This window comes from Aquila chrysaetos, chromosome 3 (genome assembly GCF_900496995.4).
Source record: "Aquila chrysaetos chrysaetos chromosome 3, bAquChr1.4, whole genome shotgun sequence".
In the NCBI taxonomy this organism is placed as follows: domain Eukaryota; kingdom Metazoa; phylum Chordata; class Aves; order Accipitriformes; family Accipitridae; genus Aquila; species Aquila chrysaetos.
The window spans coordinates 38,019,721-38,038,295 of NC_044006.1; the positions used below are offsets into that span (position 1 = coordinate 38,019,721).

Below are 18,575 nucleotides of genomic sequence, written 5' to 3' on the forward strand. Positions count from 1 at the left end.
CTCTCGCGTACCAAATACTCTTAGACTCCTGATATGACACTTCCAAGCTGATGACAGCTACACACGTCCTACTCAAAACTGATTAGAACTGAACAGTTTGAAGGCAGCTCACAAATGAGCCATCTGATGATGGTCAAGGGGGAAAGCACAGCAAGGCAGCACGAGCATGCAAATCACAAGAAATGAGAACAAAGCTGACTCAGCAAGCCACAGGAGCGTAAACGATCTTCCCCAACTCCAAAGGTAACAGAAAGCATGACAGTCCTACGTACCACTAACCAGTCTCACTCCCCAGCTGAAGGAAGGAAACACGGGTGGTGCGTAAGAGCCACTTCTAAGGATATCCTGTAACAGAGAACACTTTGCAGTAGTAATTAATTTGGTATTACACATAATAGTATATTGTATATACTTTTTCTTTTGCCCTCACAGTATGCACGGCATTGCATACATTGTAGTTTCCACCCTCTGTATCTTGTTTTGATAGAGATAGTGAAATATGAGTCATATCTACTACCCCAACCTAACTGAGCTACTCTGATGGTTAAAACCAGATGGTATAAACATCATCACTGTGGTTGCCTGATGTAGGGCTGGACATGGGGCAGCTAAAAAGATGGGTGGGGTATTTAAGTTGGGTATCTGGAGGTTATCCAGCTGCCTGCATCAACAAAAGCTTGCCATCGGTCACCATATCATGGCTGTTCTTCTGTCCACTACTGGTGATCACCAAAAATGAGTGAAAAAGTAGATATAGCGAGTCTAATCATCTATCCTTACAGAGCCATACAAATTTATCCTGTTACTGAAACCAATAGGATTTTTAAAAATATCTTCCAGCAAAGACTGGATTATCAATACCTCTCATAAGCATCCACTAAAAAAGTTAAAATTCCATTTATTTGAAAACTTTGATATTGGTAGCAATAGAAGTAGCTAATTACCATTCCATAGGATATTTCATAACTGATTGCTCGCTCTAGTTGGAAAAACAACAACTTTCTAACTTTGAGCCCATCACATAGGCCACTAACAGAATGCATTGGACATCAGCATGTAACACCACACTCAGACTTGAACTCTGATGAGAAGTATCTAGAATGCCCCCAGAATCACAGCTCTGAGTCCTATAATTTGCTGTAATTATATGAAGCAACCCTCTCCTCATAATACAAATCAGTAAATCTAAGATGTGAGCAAATCTTTTAATACTCCAGCTCCAGTCACAGTAGCAGCTGTTCTGGCACAAGTACACCTGCCAGAAATAAACTAATAATCTAGAGAACCTCTGGCATCAATCACAGCCTCAATCTTCACAGAGGAAAATGCGAAACTGCTTACAGCAAAGAGTCAGTTGAGCTAGAAAAATTCACTACTAAGTATCCCACACTATAAATAAACAAAATAATATGGAGGGTGTAACCTGCATATAACCTAATAGAAATACAACCGTCTTGAGATGAGAAGAATGCAGAAATGAGCACACCTTGATAACAGTGAAAATGTGATTCTCAGGATATAGAAATTCAACATTAAAAAACAAAAGATAATCTGCAGAAAGATCCCAAAGTGTTTCTGAAAGAGGTGGAACTAAATCGATGGGCAATATTAAATACAATAGAAAGAAAAAAGGGGAAGAGAGGTTTTTTTAATCTTGATATAGGTATACTCAGGGAAAAAAAAAGTAATTAAGTGTAGCACTTAAGACAGCAATGAGGAAAGCATTCTTTTTCAATCAAAGCATGGTTCATTTAATCACAATCAGTGTATTCATGTCAAGCAAATGAATGACTAATGGCTAAAAGACCTTACCAGCATTGCTGGAAACTACCAATTGTTACTTGGCCAAATGCAAAACACCTGCTAGTTTCAAGTGAGACAGTTTGTAGAGAAAGGTATTACTTTTGGTTAGAATAGCTGGTGCTTAGCTGAAAAAAAAAAAAAACCAAACCCAACAACCCCCCAAGCCCCCGGAAGCTGAGTTCAATGAAATAATTTCATCTAATGTTTAGAGAGAGCTGTTTGCAAGGATGCAGATGAGGCTGTTAGCTGCTGTTGAGTGGAGGAGTGTGCCCCATTAGTGCCTGTAAAACAGTGAGAGGCCTGTAGGAAGTGGATGTGAGGTTAATTTTACAATATCCCATAACTGGTATTTCTACTGGGTATGTGATTTTTAGTATCAAGTACTTCTTTCTTTTTCTTTTCTTCCCCCCCCCAGGCCTGTGGGATTTTTTGTTTGAGTTTGGGAGGGTTGTTTGGGGCCTGGAAGGATGGGTTGGTAGGTGTTTAGTAGGCTCAGCAAGCAGACAGAAAGAAGCAAAAAGATGTAAAGAGAGAACAAAATTGTGTTGCTCTGGTTTTGTGTGACACTAACCGAGTAAGAGGGTCTAATGTGTTCCATTTGCTCATAACTTTTCATTCTGAATCCTAAAGAAATTGTGATTCTTTTTGACATGATCTCACGTCTCGTCTCATCACACTGCATAAGGAACTGTGTTTGCAGGGCAACTTATTTGCTTAGAGGAAATGCAACCCCAACTTTATCAGGATGTACTGATGAAGTAAGAGGATGAGTTAAATTATATTTATTTCCACTACTGTAAAAATTACATAGATGAGGCCAGCTATTCTGAGCTGGAGAAACAAAAAATACATTATCTTCCAAGGAGTGGGAAAGGATAAATGCATACATACCATGGACCACGGTTTCTCTCATGATCTATGAGAATTTTGAAATCAGCTTGCCACACCACATCCAAGCTGTAATGAATAAAATCAAGTAGGCAGGAGTAGCTGTTAGGAAAGAAAAAATGTAGTAGCTACAAAATGCTAATTTCTCAGATACAAGAATACCATTTATTCTACTGTTAAGATATCGCCTAGCTGTTTTTTTTTCCTTCTCCCATCATAAAGCGGTGTTTAATCAAAGTTCAGCACTCCATGTTCAAATGCACAGATATTAGCATATACTAATCAGTTACAGTTTTTATAAGAATGACATAACCAAAGAAAACGCTTGTGGGGTGGTAGGGAGGCGGACGGTGGCCTGAAGCCCTCACGGCCAGGAAGCGAGCCTAACCTCAGCCGCGCGTCTCCTAAGCTCCATGGCCTGGCCACACATAAACCTCACCAGGCAGCAGTTGCCGTCATCCTATCGATGGGATTTTGAAACAGCTTCTCTCATAAAGTAAGTGTTTGAGAACAGGTTTAACTCCGCAGCTTTTATAGTATTTTTGTTTCAAGCTACAAGGGCAGGAGTTAGGAGCGTTCCGCAAGAGGCATGGTCTGGGAAGAGTGTGAACGGTTCACCTTGCTACGGCTGCAACGAGCAATTGCTGCCAAGTAAAATACCCAAGACTAATGATTTTTATCGCCTGGTTTTGCTGTTCCACGAACAGCTCAGCTCTTCTGCCTCCACGCCACTCCACGACGGCAGCTGAGGCGATGCAGGCCAACACAAGACCCGGGGCGAGGGTCGGGCCGCGGCGGGGCCCAACCGGCGTCAGACAGAGACCCGCGGTTGGGGCGGGGCGGACCGCGAGCGGCTCCAACCGCCTCCAGGGCGCGAGACCGGCCCCGCGTTGGAGGGTGCCACCCCCGCCCCCGGGGGCGGGGCGGGGCCAGCTTGGGCCGGGCTGGAGCGCCGGGGGGGCGGAGCCTCCGGTGCGGCTCGGGGGGGCGGGGCCAGACGCGAGGCCCCGGATGAGCGCGGCGCCCGTGCTGTGACGCCCGGGGCCGGACCCGCCAATGAGAGGGCGCGGCGGTGGTTTTTGAACGCCGGGGAGCGGTGCCAACCGCCCGGGCGCGCGCGGGGACGTCCCGCCGCCCCCCCCCGCGAAGGCCTAGCGCGCGGGCAGCGGTTGCCGCCGTTGTCAGGCGTAGCCGGGGCTCTGCGGCGGACGCCAGGCGGGAGCCCGGCGGCGGCTGCGGCCGCTGGTGGTGGTCGGCTAACGGCCGCTGAGGCTTGGGCAGCCGCGGCCGTACGTGGGAGGTGCCCGGCGGCGTATACGCCCTTCTGAGGAGGTACGGCCGGCCGGTCGGTGGGTGGGTAGGTGTCCTGAGGGCTTTCCTTCAGCGTTAGGGTAACTGGGGGCCCGCTTCCGACGCCTCGGGACACCCCCCCTCCTCCTCCCCCCCCCCCTCCCCCCCCCCCCCCCCCGCCACTATCCGCCGTACCGCCGCCATGCGAGTGTTTAGAGGCCTCGGCCTGGTCTTCGCCACGGACGCCGTGGGTTTTGCAGTTCAGATAATCGGCAACAGTGAGAGTAGCTGTGCTGCAAAAATTGTTTGGGAAATGGCCACAGCTGTGCGCCTTTTCGTATTTGTGGGTCTCTTCTATGTGTGTATATGCAACTTAAAAATACCATGAGCTTTACTCTTGTTTCTCTGTTCCTTTTCTTTCGGCGTTGGGGAGCGTTGTGCAACACCAGCTTAATGAGTTCTTCACCCTTTGTATTTCTAAAGGTAGAAAATGGCTGAATACTTGAAAAAATCCTTCAAAGACAGTCTGGACAGCATAAAAGAACGAATGAAAGAGAAAAGAAATCAGAAATGGACAAAGATGGGTAAAAATAGCCATATATCCACTGTAAAGTGCAAAATAGCAAGTAAGATGCTTAAATGTCATAATAGTTTTCAGAATTATTATTTTTTTAAACCGAGTTGAAGTACTCACTGTTCTGTTGCAGCCAACAGCTCCAAGCAAATGAAGAGCCTCCAAGCAAACAACAGACACCTAGTTCAGGCTTTGCAAGAAGAAAAGCTCAAGCTGAGGGATGCCCAGGCTACCATTCTTCATTTGAGGAAAGAGTATCACGATCTGAAGGTTCAGATGTTTGGCTTGCAAAGGTTCAAGCAAGCACAAGGACTTGTTGAGGTATTTTTAGTAATAACTTTATGATTTAGTGAAGCTGAACACCAGCATCTGCACCAATCCACTGATATATTTATGATCTTAAATGTTTCATAAAAAATTAACTCAATATATAGAACAAGGTTTTTCATATTTTCACCTAATCTGGTAATTAACTAATTATTTTTTTCTGGCTAGTCTTTCTTCTTTAATTAAAATCTGTCTTCTGTGATTTTTTTTTTTTTAATCACAGTTGAAGGTACCTGACACAGGTACCTTCAGGATTTAGTCATCTCATAATGCTGGTAAGAAGTTATTACATTGGTAGTTGATATTTGAGTATGAAAATAACAGTGTTATTTTCCTTCTTTTGTCCATTAGAATCGACTGTCAGCCTTGAATGAGATAATTTCAAGAGTTTCTCAGAATTTACTAAACTCAATTGATCTCCTTGGCCCAGCAGAGAATTTGTGTTCCATAAGTGTAGTAAGTACCTTTTTCTCTTGAGGGGCAGGATTCCTGTTAATTCTTTCCCTTACTCCTTCCAGCACAGATGCACATAGCTTTTGAGATTTGAGCCTTAGTTTGGAGGTATGACTTGTCCCACAGTTCCCAGTATGGCGTGGGGCCCACATGTGTGTAGTAGGTTGTCAGTGGGGCTGAGGCTCTGCTATGAGGTGGTAGGGGCACCCTGATTTTCTATGGTTCTGTGTCTTGTTCCCTGTACCATCCTCACAGTTCCTTCCCCTGTCTGCTATCTGTATGATTGGGCTGGTGATGAATGTGCTGACTTGCAAGAGCTGAGTATGTGAGATCCTACAGCACTTTGTGTTAGCCAGCCAGAAAGAAAAAGTCAGGGGCCTCTTTGGCCCTTCTGTGGGTAACTTGGCTGTTGTCTAAAATTTGTATATGGTGCAAGCTTGTTTCAGCTATTTAGTTACCGTAAGATTTATTTTGTTGACAGAATCAGAGAGTGCTTTCTTCAGTTCCTGAAAATAGTTCCAGTGCCGTAGGACAAATACTTTCAGTGTAAGTATCTTTTATTAATACCTACTTATATTTGAAAATTCTGTTGCAGTAAGCTGAATTTTCTGCCTGGAAAAAGGGAAGAAATCCAAATGTAATGAAGTAGCTCATTGTCATAAAATAGATTGCTGTTGAGTAAATACTACCTTTGGTATTTTTTCTAGAGGACCTCTGCAGTGTGCTGATGAAGATGATCAAGTACTTCCAAGTGGGATGGAGGCTGATAGTGATAGAAATGGGCTGGCTCATTCTGTGTCAGAGACCTGTGAGAAATCAGACAATGCCATTTCCTTAATCAAAATAGTTCCAACCAAAGGTAAATAAATCTAAGTATCAGTCACTGCTCTATTCTGAATCAGGAAAAAAAAATGTGTGAGTATAAGTTTTGAATGTAATTACTGCTTTTGAAGTAACTGTCAAGTAATTTTCCACTTACTATCAGAAAGATTAGATACTAATATTGGCAACTGGTAAATTTTTTGAATGAAGATGCCTAGGGAAAGGGGGAGGAATGTGAAAATGCTTTGTCTTCTATGTACCTGCAATCTAGTTTCATTATCTACTGAACAGTTCAACAGAATAAAGTCATCTTTAGTCATGCATTCGTTTATGAAATCAACAATTGTTAACAAAGCAAAATACTCAGAAAAATAAATGACCTGTAGATAACCTTTCCAAACAGAACAGTTTAGAAGAAAATCCTAATGTAGTAGACTTAACTGCTTTCTGTCTGGAAGGTGTATTAAACAGAGCTTATCTTGATTGCCAAATACTGGTTTATACAAATCTGTGAAGACAATTCTAAGAACAGTCTTAATTTTTGACAGGTTCAGAATTTGCACAAAACCTTAACAGGTCGTTACTATTTAGCTTTAATATGACTTTTTTTCTTCAATTACAAGGGCAAACATCTGATTTTCATCTGGACAACATAAGGTCAGAGCTAGAAAATGTTTCTTCAAGTGGAAAGGATGGATTTGGTGATGTGTTACCAAAAAGTGTGTCCACCAGGCGTCGCTATTCAAAGATGAGAAATCACGAAGACCTTTGCACTGGTGTCTTGGACCATTCAGAAGCACCTGATCCAACAAAAGAGCTTTCTAAACAGGATGAAATTAGACTTGAAGAAAGTCTAGAAAAGCATACTGTAGAAAACATAAATTCAGCTATTTCTCAGTTGAGCGAAAACAAGGTAGGCTCAGAGCTGGTGTTGAGGCAGATAGATTCTGAAACTGCGCAGTTCAACTTAAACAATAATTCTGGTCTTAAACAATGTGTGCATAAAAGCAGAGAAGACTCTCAAGTAAGGAAAGAGAAGCATCAGAAGGGAAAACCGGAATGGCCTAAAAATACTTCCAGACAAAGACCAAAAAAAAGACAGACTGAAGTGCCTTCCAAAGAAAAGTCTGATTTCGTGGGTGGCTCCAGTGATGCTTATGACTTTCACTTTGAAGAGTGTGTCCATGTTACACCTTTTCGACAAAATAAGGTGAATGACACAGATATTGGTGTGGATGACAAAGAAGACTTATCCAAAACTAATACCATCGAATCGAGTGATATTGAAGAAGATTCAGATGATAGCCTCTATGAACCTTACAAGAGTAAATCGAAAAAAAGGAGAAGTTCAGTGGAGAAGAAAGATACATCGCCAGTCCATGCAAGGCCAAGGTCTAAAAGATGTTTGGCACAGCGTGAGCAGAGACTCCATAATGAAAAAGAGACTGAAAGCAATAAGTCAAGGGACAAGTCTATTAGTAAGTGTAGAAAGTGTTCTGTAATTGGTTTTGTTTCCTTGAGAGATAACATTGTTTAAGGGATTTAGGCTTTTATTTTAGGTTTTTTAACAAATACAAACAGAATGTTATAAGAATCATTAGATTCGTTCTGTCTGCCCTTTTTTTTTTTTTTTTTATCCCTCAGCAGAAATTGGAATTCAAGATATGCTTTGTTTAAGAAATTGGTCAACAGTGAATTAATACTGTATTTTAGATGTGTTTAATGATGTATTAAAGCTGAGGAAAAAGAGAAGAGTATAAATTGAGACAGAAGTGGAATAACAAATCACACTTTGCCTGGCACTGCTTAATTTATTTTTCAAAATTAAAATCCTGAATATTTGTTGATCCTCTTATGTATTCTTAAGTGGAAAGATGAAGATAATAGTTATAGCTGAGAGTTACTTTACGTCTAGGATGTTCATTGACATTCTCTTTTAAGCTGGTTTGCCTGAATGGTCTTAAGTGTGCCTAATTTCTTCCCAGGGCAGCCTTCTGAGCCATCTTGTGGTCATCTTTGTGATGTTACCAATACCACTCCATTGCTCCCCAGCACTGGCAATGCAGCCATTGTCCCAGAAGGTGAAGGACCACGATCTCCAAAACGCAAGCGAAGCTGTACTCTTACTGTGAGCTATAAAGAACCAAGTATTGCAGGGTAGGTGTCTTACTTTCCAGTTTGATATAAAGTTCATGATATTCCATCAAATGGAGGACTTGAGGGGATTATTTAAATATTGGAAATAAGTTCTTACCGAAACATTCAGAGAGAGGTCTGATGTTAATATGAAATAGTTCACATGAAATTGAACTTACTAGCTGTAAGTTAATGTTTTAAGTGATGTGGGGAACAAAACTCAATTTTGCCTATTTTTTTGTTTATCAGGAAACTCAGGAGAGGAGATCCATTTACAGACATAAATTTTCTGCATTCTCCAATTTTCAAGCAGAAAAAAGATGCTAAACAGTGTTCTCTTAAGAAAGAATCCCTGTCAAAATACAATGAGAAATTTGTTGGTTGTCGTTGATATTTCCAGTCATGACAGCAAAACTGTGCTTGCTCCATGAAGAAAGGAAATCTTTCATCCAGGAAATTATTGTTGCACAATATCTTAAATATACAATTATTTGTGTCTAATATTGAGGATATAAAATTGAGGGGGGTTGGTTTTAATCTAGTGACTCATTGATAAAGAAGATACAAGACTACTTTTATAACTACATTGATTCCATTCAAATGCTTTTGAGAGGAAGCATCCCTACATCATGCATCTGTGAGTATATCAGAAATATCTGATGGAAAAGACAGTGAATGTAATTTCATGACTTATACCCTGCTTGATCTCACAGTGGTTAGCAAAGGTAAACTTTAGGCATGTAAGATCAAATATTTTTGTGTTTGTTTTTTTTTAATAGCTGTATATATTTTTAATAGCTGATCTTGTTTATGTAATAGTTGTAGTTTTATACTGAAGCTCATAATAAATGTCTTTATGTTCGGAAACCGCTCAGAGCTGGTGGGTGTTCTTTTTGCGCAGTTTCCATATTTGCTTCAAGGGTAGCAATGTCAGCACTAGGCATACTGTACTGGCATAAGCATTGTTTAGAAGCAAGATTGCCAGTTGTAATTTATGTAGCTGCAGCCCTCAAAAGTAGCAATTTAGGGTTGGTTGGTACTGCTATGAATGCAAGTTATAATCAACCAGATAGGAACAAAGCAAATTTATCTGTGAAGGTTGGTGAAGAGTGCTCTGTTTTGGTGGAGGGTAAACTAAACTGCTATTATGGGACTTTGATAATTTTGGTCCTGGTCTGCCAAGTGCCTTTACCAGAGGAAGATCTGCCACATCTGAACTGGTACCATTTGGTACCACAATAGGCAGTATACTAGAACAACACTGTTATAAACTGTCCAGCAAGGTTTTGAGGTTGCAGAGCTCTCAAACTACATTTTCTTTGCTTAAGAAGTATTAATAGATACATGAATACAAAGAGGAAAGCTAAATTCAAAATAAATAATGGGAAAGTACAAAAAATACAGGTTCTTCATTTGTCTTGCAAGATTGCCTGTCTCACCAGTCCCACTTCAACAGGTGTAAGATCTCTCCCTTTCTATAATAAAAATGAATATACTGTTTTACTGGTAACTTCTTACATAAGTCTCTCAACAGTAATAATAGCTGCAGCTATTGAGTGTTTGAAAATATTTGTTCACAACAGGCTTTGGATGTTGGAACTGAAACTTAACCTTCCATTTGTATCCTAAAATTCTAGCTCTGGGCCTTACCATCTTCATTCTGAAACTCTTTGGTACTATAGGAACTTAAGCAGAATGATTTAACTTCAGGTGTTCTCTTCTTTCAGCAAACAAATCTAACAGCTGTTTGTCAGGGACAGAAAAAGAACAATGTGATAGCAGAGCAGCCCAAGGTGCAGGTGTGGTGGGTCTGGGGTTTTTCTGAATAAGAAATTTGAATTACTGCAGGAAGGACTGTAGTCTAGCTTACCTAATTTCAGCTGATATTCCTAGAAGTGTCCAGGAAAACAGCTCAGCCTCTTTTGACTACTATTTGCTACTCTCCAAACAGTACGCTTTTATGTGATGTGGCACAGGACTAAATCTTAGTGGATGGAGGGGGGGAGAATCTCTTCATACTATCTAATTATCTGTCAGGTATTGGACAGGTGCAAGGTTTATGGTACACAAACTAAGTGTATCATCTGAGTAACATCATGGTGATAGTAGGTAAGTACAAGCTCAACATGGACTGTAGTTTGCTCCCATATATATTGTGTGTTGTGAATAAAGGACTGCAGTAGACACAAATGAGAAAACAGCATAAGCATGCTTTAAGGTGAAAAATCAAAACTTTTGAACAGCTAAGTCAAAGAATTGTTTGAGATGTTGAGGAGACGGGAGTAACAGCACCGTAGCTCAGTAGTTGGTATGGAGCTGGGAATGCTACTTGGAATGGTCACAGCTTTCCATACTGAATTCTCAGCTCAGCTTAGTACACTGTGCTCCCAGTGAACTTGGGAGGCTTTTTTGCATATTTTCTAGTGTACCTGGAAGATGCACTTTACTGCACTCTTGTAGGTTCACTGCTCAGTTGCAAAATTGCTTCAGTGTGTATATTTGTAGTGCAAGAACTAATTAATCAAAAAAGAGACCAAAATAAGTAGGGTTTTGTACATATATAATTTAAAACTAATCTGTACCAGTACAATATATTAATTTTACAAATGTAAAGTTCATCAGCTGTTAAAGCATTTGCAAAACCACATATCCTACTGTAACTTTATTGCACAGTATCTATGAAAATATTAATTCTTAAATTAGAAAACAAATGTTTCAATATAGAAGAGACAATCTGATTGAAAGACGATAAGAAAATCTACTCTGAAAATAACAAAATTTCACAGGATACCAAGCTTAACAGGTGCATCTGTAGGCCCAATCTACAAAACAGGATTATAGCATCCAGTACTGGCTATTTTAAAAAAAAAAATACTCACTGTACCTTTGTTATAGATCCAAACGTAGGTCAGACTAATCTCATACAAAACACTATGGCAAGTCTAGTGTTAACATTTTGAATACTTTGTGTACCACATTTACTACTTCCAGGTAGCTCCTTACATCTACTTGCTGAATCAACTTGTGATTTAACATTGCACAGGCATTTTGCAGGAATATACTCTTTGACACAGTACAGGATTGGGGTTTTTTTCAGTCTTATGACTACTGAATTTTACCAGTGTAACATCTGTAAATATAAAACACCAAGAATGAAAGTTAAATCTGTTTGTCACAAAAGCAATTATAATTTACAGGTACAAACTCTAATTAGAAAATGTCAAGTGATAACTTTTTGGCCTGTACTGATCTCCATTAGGAAGTTAGGTGTACCTCTTAAATGTAGTGTAAGCAGCAAAATATATATATTTTATATATATATATAAGTGCTCAATTTGAAGATATACTAACACAAATTTTTAAATGTTAATATGTTCCTGGGTCTAAATAATCACAGTTAATAAGCATTTACAATAAAGCTTGGTAGAAAATCCAGTTTACCACAGAGCCAAGTGTACAAGCTAGAAGCTGTCATATGTTGACTTCTTTTGTGTAGGATAGTCTTATCTCTGCTAAATAATCTAAATAATTTCTCAGTGAAGAGTAGTAAATAGGGCGGATCATGAAGTGCATCAAAACCTTAACTCTACTAAGCCAATTGAAATTGTCTAGTATATGTGAATGAGATTCTCTGAAGTTATTTTGGGTACTTATGTCCTGCATAAGCCAAGTCACTATGACATTACACATCTAGCCAGATTTGGGTTTTTTTTTTTTAATAGTGGTTATGAGATTACAATTTGCAGGTAAAATATTTATCAAAACCCAAAATGAATAGAAAAACTTGCATCTGTCAAAGATTACAGGCAGCTGTTTTTCAGAACTGGCTGTTCTCTCACAGCTTCTCAACCAGCTGAGTGTTTCTTTTAAAAAATAATATCTTATAAAAAGATTCTACAAAGAAACAAGTGTTTCAGACCCCCCCCCAACTGTTGTTTGCCCTTACTATTTTCTTTTTTACTGGAAAAAAAATAATAAAACTTTATCAAATAGGTACTGCATTAGGTAAGCTATAACATCTGTTGTCTGGGAATTTTCTTCATATTCCCAAACATGTGCAATTTCCCACAAGTTTTGTGGGGTTTCTGAGGCTGTAGCTGATAAACTTATTATGAACATATGGTAATGGGCACACAAAAGAAATTTTCCATAATTAAATACATTATAAAGCATTTTAATAAAATAATTTTTGTAACTTCAGTATAATACATGTTTGCAAAACTAAAAGGGTTTTTAAAAGTGCTAAGTATTAAACAGAAGTTTCTTGAAACCTTGAAGTCCCACAACTCAGGTGATACATAACGGCTTCCCTTGCCCATGAAGTAGGCACGCTATTTGGTTGTAAAAAAGACAGTGTCACTTGTCAATTAATCCAGCTTCTTTAATTTTTGTGTAGAAGAATTTCTCCAGTATATTGGCACATTTGTAGTATTCACTCTCAGGAGGGTTGTACTCTCTGCAATTTGTAAAGACTCGCTGCAAGTCTGCCATGAATAATTTCTTAGACACGTAGTACCTATTCTTGAGTCGCTCACTCATTGTTTTGAGATCTGTACAGAAGAAAAATAGATTAACAGCATTTGATTCAAATACATTTTGTATGCAATATCCCTTTAGACTGATTTGCCATTTAACATGAACTGGCAAACCTAGGATTTGGAATTCCTAATTGCCTTCATCTAAGGCGCAGTCCCTTTTTTAGCTTCAACAGCAATTGAGCCCCTGGAACTAAGCAATATTTCACTGTAAGAATGACTTTGTGTAGAGTTTATTTTTTCTTCTTTCAAAGATTAAAGCATCATTGTTTTGTTTTATCATCCTCTGAGTTTTCAGTGGGTATTAGGTGTCCCTAACTCTCCTCTAACTAACTGCTCTGTGAGGCAAAGCTGCTGTCAGCTCTGCTGGAGGAGGCCTTAGGAGTATATAAGCAAGGAGTGCAAACATCAAAAAACATGTACATTAACCTAAAATCCTCACTTCTTTGTGAACACAGCAGAGAAGAGACATCTGTCTATACCACATGCAGTACATGCAGCTTTGAAAAAAATATTTTGTTCCACACTCTACATATATTTTAATAATATCTTCAAAGTTTATAGTTATGTATCCCTTTTTAAGAGTCGTGAGAACAGATCTCTCCTGCTTTCAATGCATCATACAAAACCTTTACTTATAAAACGTTCTTTAAGAAATGTTTTCCTTTATACTAAAATCAGTCATCCATTAAATAATGTAAATCATCTATGTTCTCCACACAGTCGCTGTCCCAGTAATTCTTACCAGGCATTCGAAAACTTTGTCTACATTACAAGTGTTCTAGGAGTGAGTATAGGAATAGAAGTAGTGGGAGGTGTGCTGGATGCCTTGGCTTTTCTCACCTCAGATGCTCTAACAACTATTTTTTTAGCAATGCTTGAACCAGGCTTCAGCAGCACCTTTGTGAAACCGTAACAGAAACAAACAGCTGAAACGGAGAAGACTTACTGCCAACAAGTACTGCAAGGAAAGCGGAGACCAAAGAGTTCCAATGCAAAGCAATTAAACCCTAAAACTTAAGATTTAAAAATACGGTTGTGGGTATTTTTGTTTTGGTTTGGGGGTTTTTTGTTTGGTTGGTTTGGTTTTTTTAAGGGAGATTTGACTTTGGTAAAATAGAGAAAAACCCTGTTCTCCTCTAACTACAGTGAAAGTTTGGCTCCGTCACTCAGCCATAGAGCTTTTGTGTTGCAGATGAAAAGGAAATAAAACAAAGAGTATTTCTTGAAAATAAGCAGGGGAAAGAGCACTTAAAACAGGAGAAGAAAGTGTTTATACATCAGAACTGACATTAGGAGGTAGTCAAAAAAATCTACAGCCATACCTCTCAAATATTGTACAATTTAGTCTGTATGCAAACGTAACGACAAATGTATCTTGTATGTGATAGCATAAGAAAAGACAATGCTGTTTGTTTCTTTGTAACTGAAATTACATCTGAGCGATTTTTGTACAGTATCATCACGCTGACAGAGCAGAAAGAAAGCAAAAGTTGATCATGAATCAAAACGTGGTTTAGCTGTGCTGGGTTCCTTAGCTGAAAAAACAAAGCAACACTAAACCGAAGACCTCAGTTTAATCTTAAAATGAGAGCTGCTGCCCCTACCTCCAGTGTAATACATCTGAACAAGGGAAGTACAGAAAACATTCCTATTTGGGCTTGCCAACCCAGGCAGTAAGTTCTTTGTAACCACTCTGCAGATCAAACAGCCGTCTAGATCTAGCCTCTGCTCAGAAAAGCATACGGGGAAACCTCTGCTATGGGAGGGTGTCAACATTCTTTTTCTTCATTGCTAGAAAATACATTTGTGTCAGGGAAACAGGATGCCAGCTGCTGTTTTATAAAGTACACATGTATTTGCTATTTGGAAATGATAAGTTGAATATAAAAAAAATCATTAAGCCAAATTGGTATACACAGGCTAGGAGCCTATGCAAAGCAGCATGAACAAACACTTTCATTCTCTGAGAAACTGATTGATAGTAGCCTGCAATGAACTTGTATTTCATTCTCTAATAACATAAAAGGTACAGAAACTGTAATCAGAAAGATGAAGGTGAGTACTGCATAAACAATGAAGGAGGAGCAGGATTCAGTTTTAAATCTGCTGCAATACAAATCAAAATAAACACCTACTTAGAACAGCACTGAATCATCATTGAAATTATACAATGCAGCAGTCAAAAGCACAGAAAAATGTTACTAGCAGTTGTGTACTTCCCTTGGCAAGTAATCCTGCATAAACAATACCTGCATGATTTAAAAATAAAAATAAATAAATAAACAAACCACCTCGGACAACTCTGGCAGATCTAAAATATAAAGATAGTTATCTTACAATCAGTGGCATGAAGCATTTTCCCAAACTTAAATTGGAGCAAACTGCTAAGACTTAATAGGAAAACCCAGGTACTTTTGAAAAGGTTTTCCCTATGTGATTTGGAAAGCTTAAATCTGTTTTTCAAAGCAATTCAAATGCTCAGGTGTTCCTGAAAGTTTGCCTTGAGATTTTTTAACATACCAGTAGGATCTGCAATGACCAGTTACCACACATAAGAACATATTTGTACAACTCACACAAACCTGCTCAGTCCGAAAGTTTCTAGCTGACTGCACCATTTAAGAGCTTGCTAGGGCTCTCTGGGGCATACTAAGATTTCGCTAGTATACACTATAGATGCTTCACAAAGGTCACAAAGCAGTAATAGATTTCAAATAACAGCATCATACTCTTGGCACTTCAGAGCTGCAAGCTATTGAGCTGCGAGTAATATATATCTTTTAACATAAAACAACCAGATTACAATTTATCTGCCATGTCTCCAGCTATCAAGATTTTTAAACTCTATACTTAAAAAATGTTAATGGCATTACCCATGGGAAACCTTATAACTTCATAATATCCAGGAGCTTCTGTTCTCTTCACAGGTTCCATGAAGGGCCAAGCGCTTTGATGGCTCTTTGGTAAAGAAAAAAGTAAGGTATCTAATATGGAAACTCTATATTGGAAATCATTTAAAAAATCTTTACAGAAGGTAAACTAGAACTAGCACTCACCTTCACCTGCTGCAGGATGGTTTTTAATGTGCTGTAAAGTTGATCTGGATCCTTGGGCTCCTTACTTGAAAGAAAACATGAATACCAAAAGATTAGTTTGAATCCCTTATCTTCATTCCTATGACGTGCCTCTTACCTAAATGCAACTCTGAAGTTTCACGCATTTTATGAAAGAAATAAAATTAAAACAAAACAAAACAACCCCCCCATCCTGCAATGCTACTCCCCCCAAAAAAACCTCAAACCCACTTAAGAACTCATCTCTTGCAGATTATTTATCTACTTTCCAATGGATAGAAGGAAAGAGCAAATGACATTATTTAGAGACTTTTCTCAAAGGAATCTCCAAACTGCTTCATCATTTTACTTTGTGCAGCACTTACTTACCCTCTTTCTTTTCCACTTGGTTTCCAGCCAGTCTCTCCTGTACACCAACAACATGAGAGATTACATGGGAACTACAGTAGGTCAAAACATTAACTGAGTTATTGCAACTCTAAAAAGATAAGCCATTTCAGCACTACTGCAGTAAAACGGGTTTGTTTTCATAAAAGCTACTCCTACTAACACAACCATCTAGCCTACAGACCCATTCAATTTCCGACGTGCCTCCTCCTCCAGACTGCTGAAAAGATTCTAAAATATTCCTACATGAAACACACATTTTTTCAATAATTCAATCCATATTTTACCGCAACCTCTGTAAAGAATAATGATGTCAGTGTTATCCAATTTGATTCCCTAGGGACAGAAAATAAATTGCAGAAAAGCACAGTTGAAAAAAATCCCCCAAAAGATGATACTTAAATATTCTAATTCTGTTTTGCCCTGTAAGTCCATGTTTAGCACAGAACTCATCCTTGTACAGGAGTGCAGTGCGTAACAGTGGTGCCAGAGGGAAATTGCTGACTACACTGCGATACAAATCAAAGAGGGATCATGTATAAATAAAATTACACACGTACATAAAAGAGGATCCGCCTGGGATGCCTTGGGGAAGTCTCAAAGACAGCAGTTGTAATGGAAACACAACAATCTTCACAGAAATCAAATCAGCAGACCAAAACAATTACATTTTAATAAAAAAGAAATGTGTAACTACATTAGTATTTCTAGTCTTAGACCTTTCTTGGGCTGTTCTGCTTCTGTTCTACATTAAAAGAGGTTGATACATACTAATGCCAGGAATGCTTTCTATAGGAATCTGCCGTACTCCATCTTTGAAGCAAGAAAGGCCAGGATAAACTTTTCGTATCTGAGCTTGCTTCCTTTCTATGAGCTTTTTAATGATCTGTAATAAAGCAGGAGAGAAAAAAAAAAAAATTTGCTCAAAGTAACCCAGAGGATTAATGCATAACTGTGATGAACAGAAACACTCACTTCCTAATCATACAGTCCTTATAGATCCCCTGAAGCTGCTAAGAGGGGTGAGCTACCTGGCCGAACACTGATTCTGCAGATGAGGCTACCAAGTCTCTCAGCTGCCCATTTAGGCACAAATCTGGAAGAAAAGGAGTCATTGCTTGCTGTATTGATCACAAGCTGCACAGCTCCTGGGAAGGTGGCAGCAGAGGTAGGGAAGGAAATTTCCTGGAAGCAGGTTTGGGAACTGGCTCTAATTCTAATAGCTGCTGCTTCTGAACTGCTTCAGCACAGCTGGTGAGAAATTTCAAGGCACATATTGTATGCACATATTTCAATGCACTTATACGTTCATATTCCAAAATTTTAGAAATAGCTGTTCACTTCAAAGTCTCCATATAACTGTAGGAGTTGCTTAGATATCAGTCAGATATACTCTTACTGAAGATTTTTTTCTCAAGGAAGTCAGAATGATGCCACTCTTTGGAACCAAAATTCTACTCTGCTTGTAAATGCCAGGAAAGGCTTTTCCAGTTCTGGGGTACACTCTGTTCTGCTTTGCAATCTCATTACCTCAATTCTAAGTAATTTGCTTTCGTGCTTTTGATACACACTTAAGACTCTTACCTAAGCTTTTTGTGTCCTGAATAGGTCACTTTCAAAATGGCTTACTTCATAACTGGGAGTAAACAAATGCACAACCATTCAGACAACCACAGTTTGAGAGACTATTTTCTTTGGAAATAATAAAGATGGACATATGTTTAAGGACCTTCACTCTCCCACACATAGTATTTTCTCTCAGAGAAGAGCAAAAGAAAAAAATCAGACTTTCAATAGAGATTACAAATGTTAAGAAAAATACAGTATACAAGAGCACCATGGCCAGATTCCAGCGTAATGTCAAAATACTTTCAAACTAATTGTTAAATCCACCTTAAACCCTTCTTGCAATTTAGGAACTAGTGGCTCTTCCTGATTAAAACAAGCTATTCAATCAGTAACACTGATTACTCACAAGTCAGCAGGTCACAAAGCTTTGCGCAAAGGGATTTTTCATATTTTTCAGAATGACTGTAAATGAGCTACAAATCAGGCAGTGCAAACTCACAAATGGTGGTCTGCGACTGGTACCCAGTGTCGGGTGACGTGGTCTTAGCAGCCATAGGCATATACTCTAATTCTTTGAATAAAAGCTTAGATCCCATGAAAAGCTTCTCTTCTAAAAGGACAGGACTAGAAAACTCTGTTGTCCAGTAATGGCCAATACCAGCAGCAAACCAAATCAGTATGTAATCCATTCTGTTAACATTCAAAATTCTACTT

General features: G+C 39.0%; 2 protein-coding genes across 3 annotated transcripts in view; one reads left to right on the forward strand and one right to left on the reverse strand.

The window, feature by feature from the left end:
• Nucleotides 1-3,882: 3,882 nt before the first annotated feature.
• On the forward strand, nt 3,883-9,614 carry SGO1 (shugoshin 1). 2 transcript variants are annotated; one of them, XM_030008349.2, is made up of 9 exons: nt 3,883-4,023; nt 4,469-4,607; nt 4,689-4,876; nt 5,234-5,338; nt 5,817-5,881; nt 6,043-6,194; nt 6,781-7,635; nt 8,143-8,314; nt 8,543-9,614. In XM_030008349.2, exons 2-9 carry the CDS (start codon nt 4,472-4,474, stop codon nt 8,682-8,684), a joined length of 1,815 nt encoding a protein of 604 aa, XP_029864209.1. In that variant the 5' UTR covers nt 3,883-4,023; nt 4,469-4,471; the 3' UTR covers nt 8,685-9,614. The 2 variants fall into 2 exon arrangements, with proteins under 2 accessions (XP_029864209.1, XP_029864208.1); XM_030008348.2 differs by having other exon boundaries at nt 3,912-4,023; nt 4,465-4,607.
• Nucleotides 9,615-10,836: 1,222 nt separating this feature from the next.
• Nucleotides 10,837-18,575, reverse strand: part of KAT2B (lysine acetyltransferase 2B) — a 45,776-nt gene continuing 38,037 nt past the window's right edge. The window contains exons 14-18 of the mRNA XM_030008350.1: nt 17,064-17,178; nt 16,275-16,311; nt 15,888-15,951; nt 15,705-15,789; nt 10,837-12,843 (exon numbers count right to left, since the gene is read on the reverse strand). Coding sequence (XP_029864210.1) covers nt 12,650-12,843; nt 15,705-15,789; nt 15,888-15,951; nt 16,275-16,311; nt 17,064-17,178 — 495 coding nt within the window. The 3' untranslated portion in view covers nt 10,837-12,649. The remainder of the gene's footprint in view (nt 12,844-15,704; nt 15,790-15,887; nt 15,952-16,274; nt 16,312-17,063; nt 17,179-18,575) is intronic.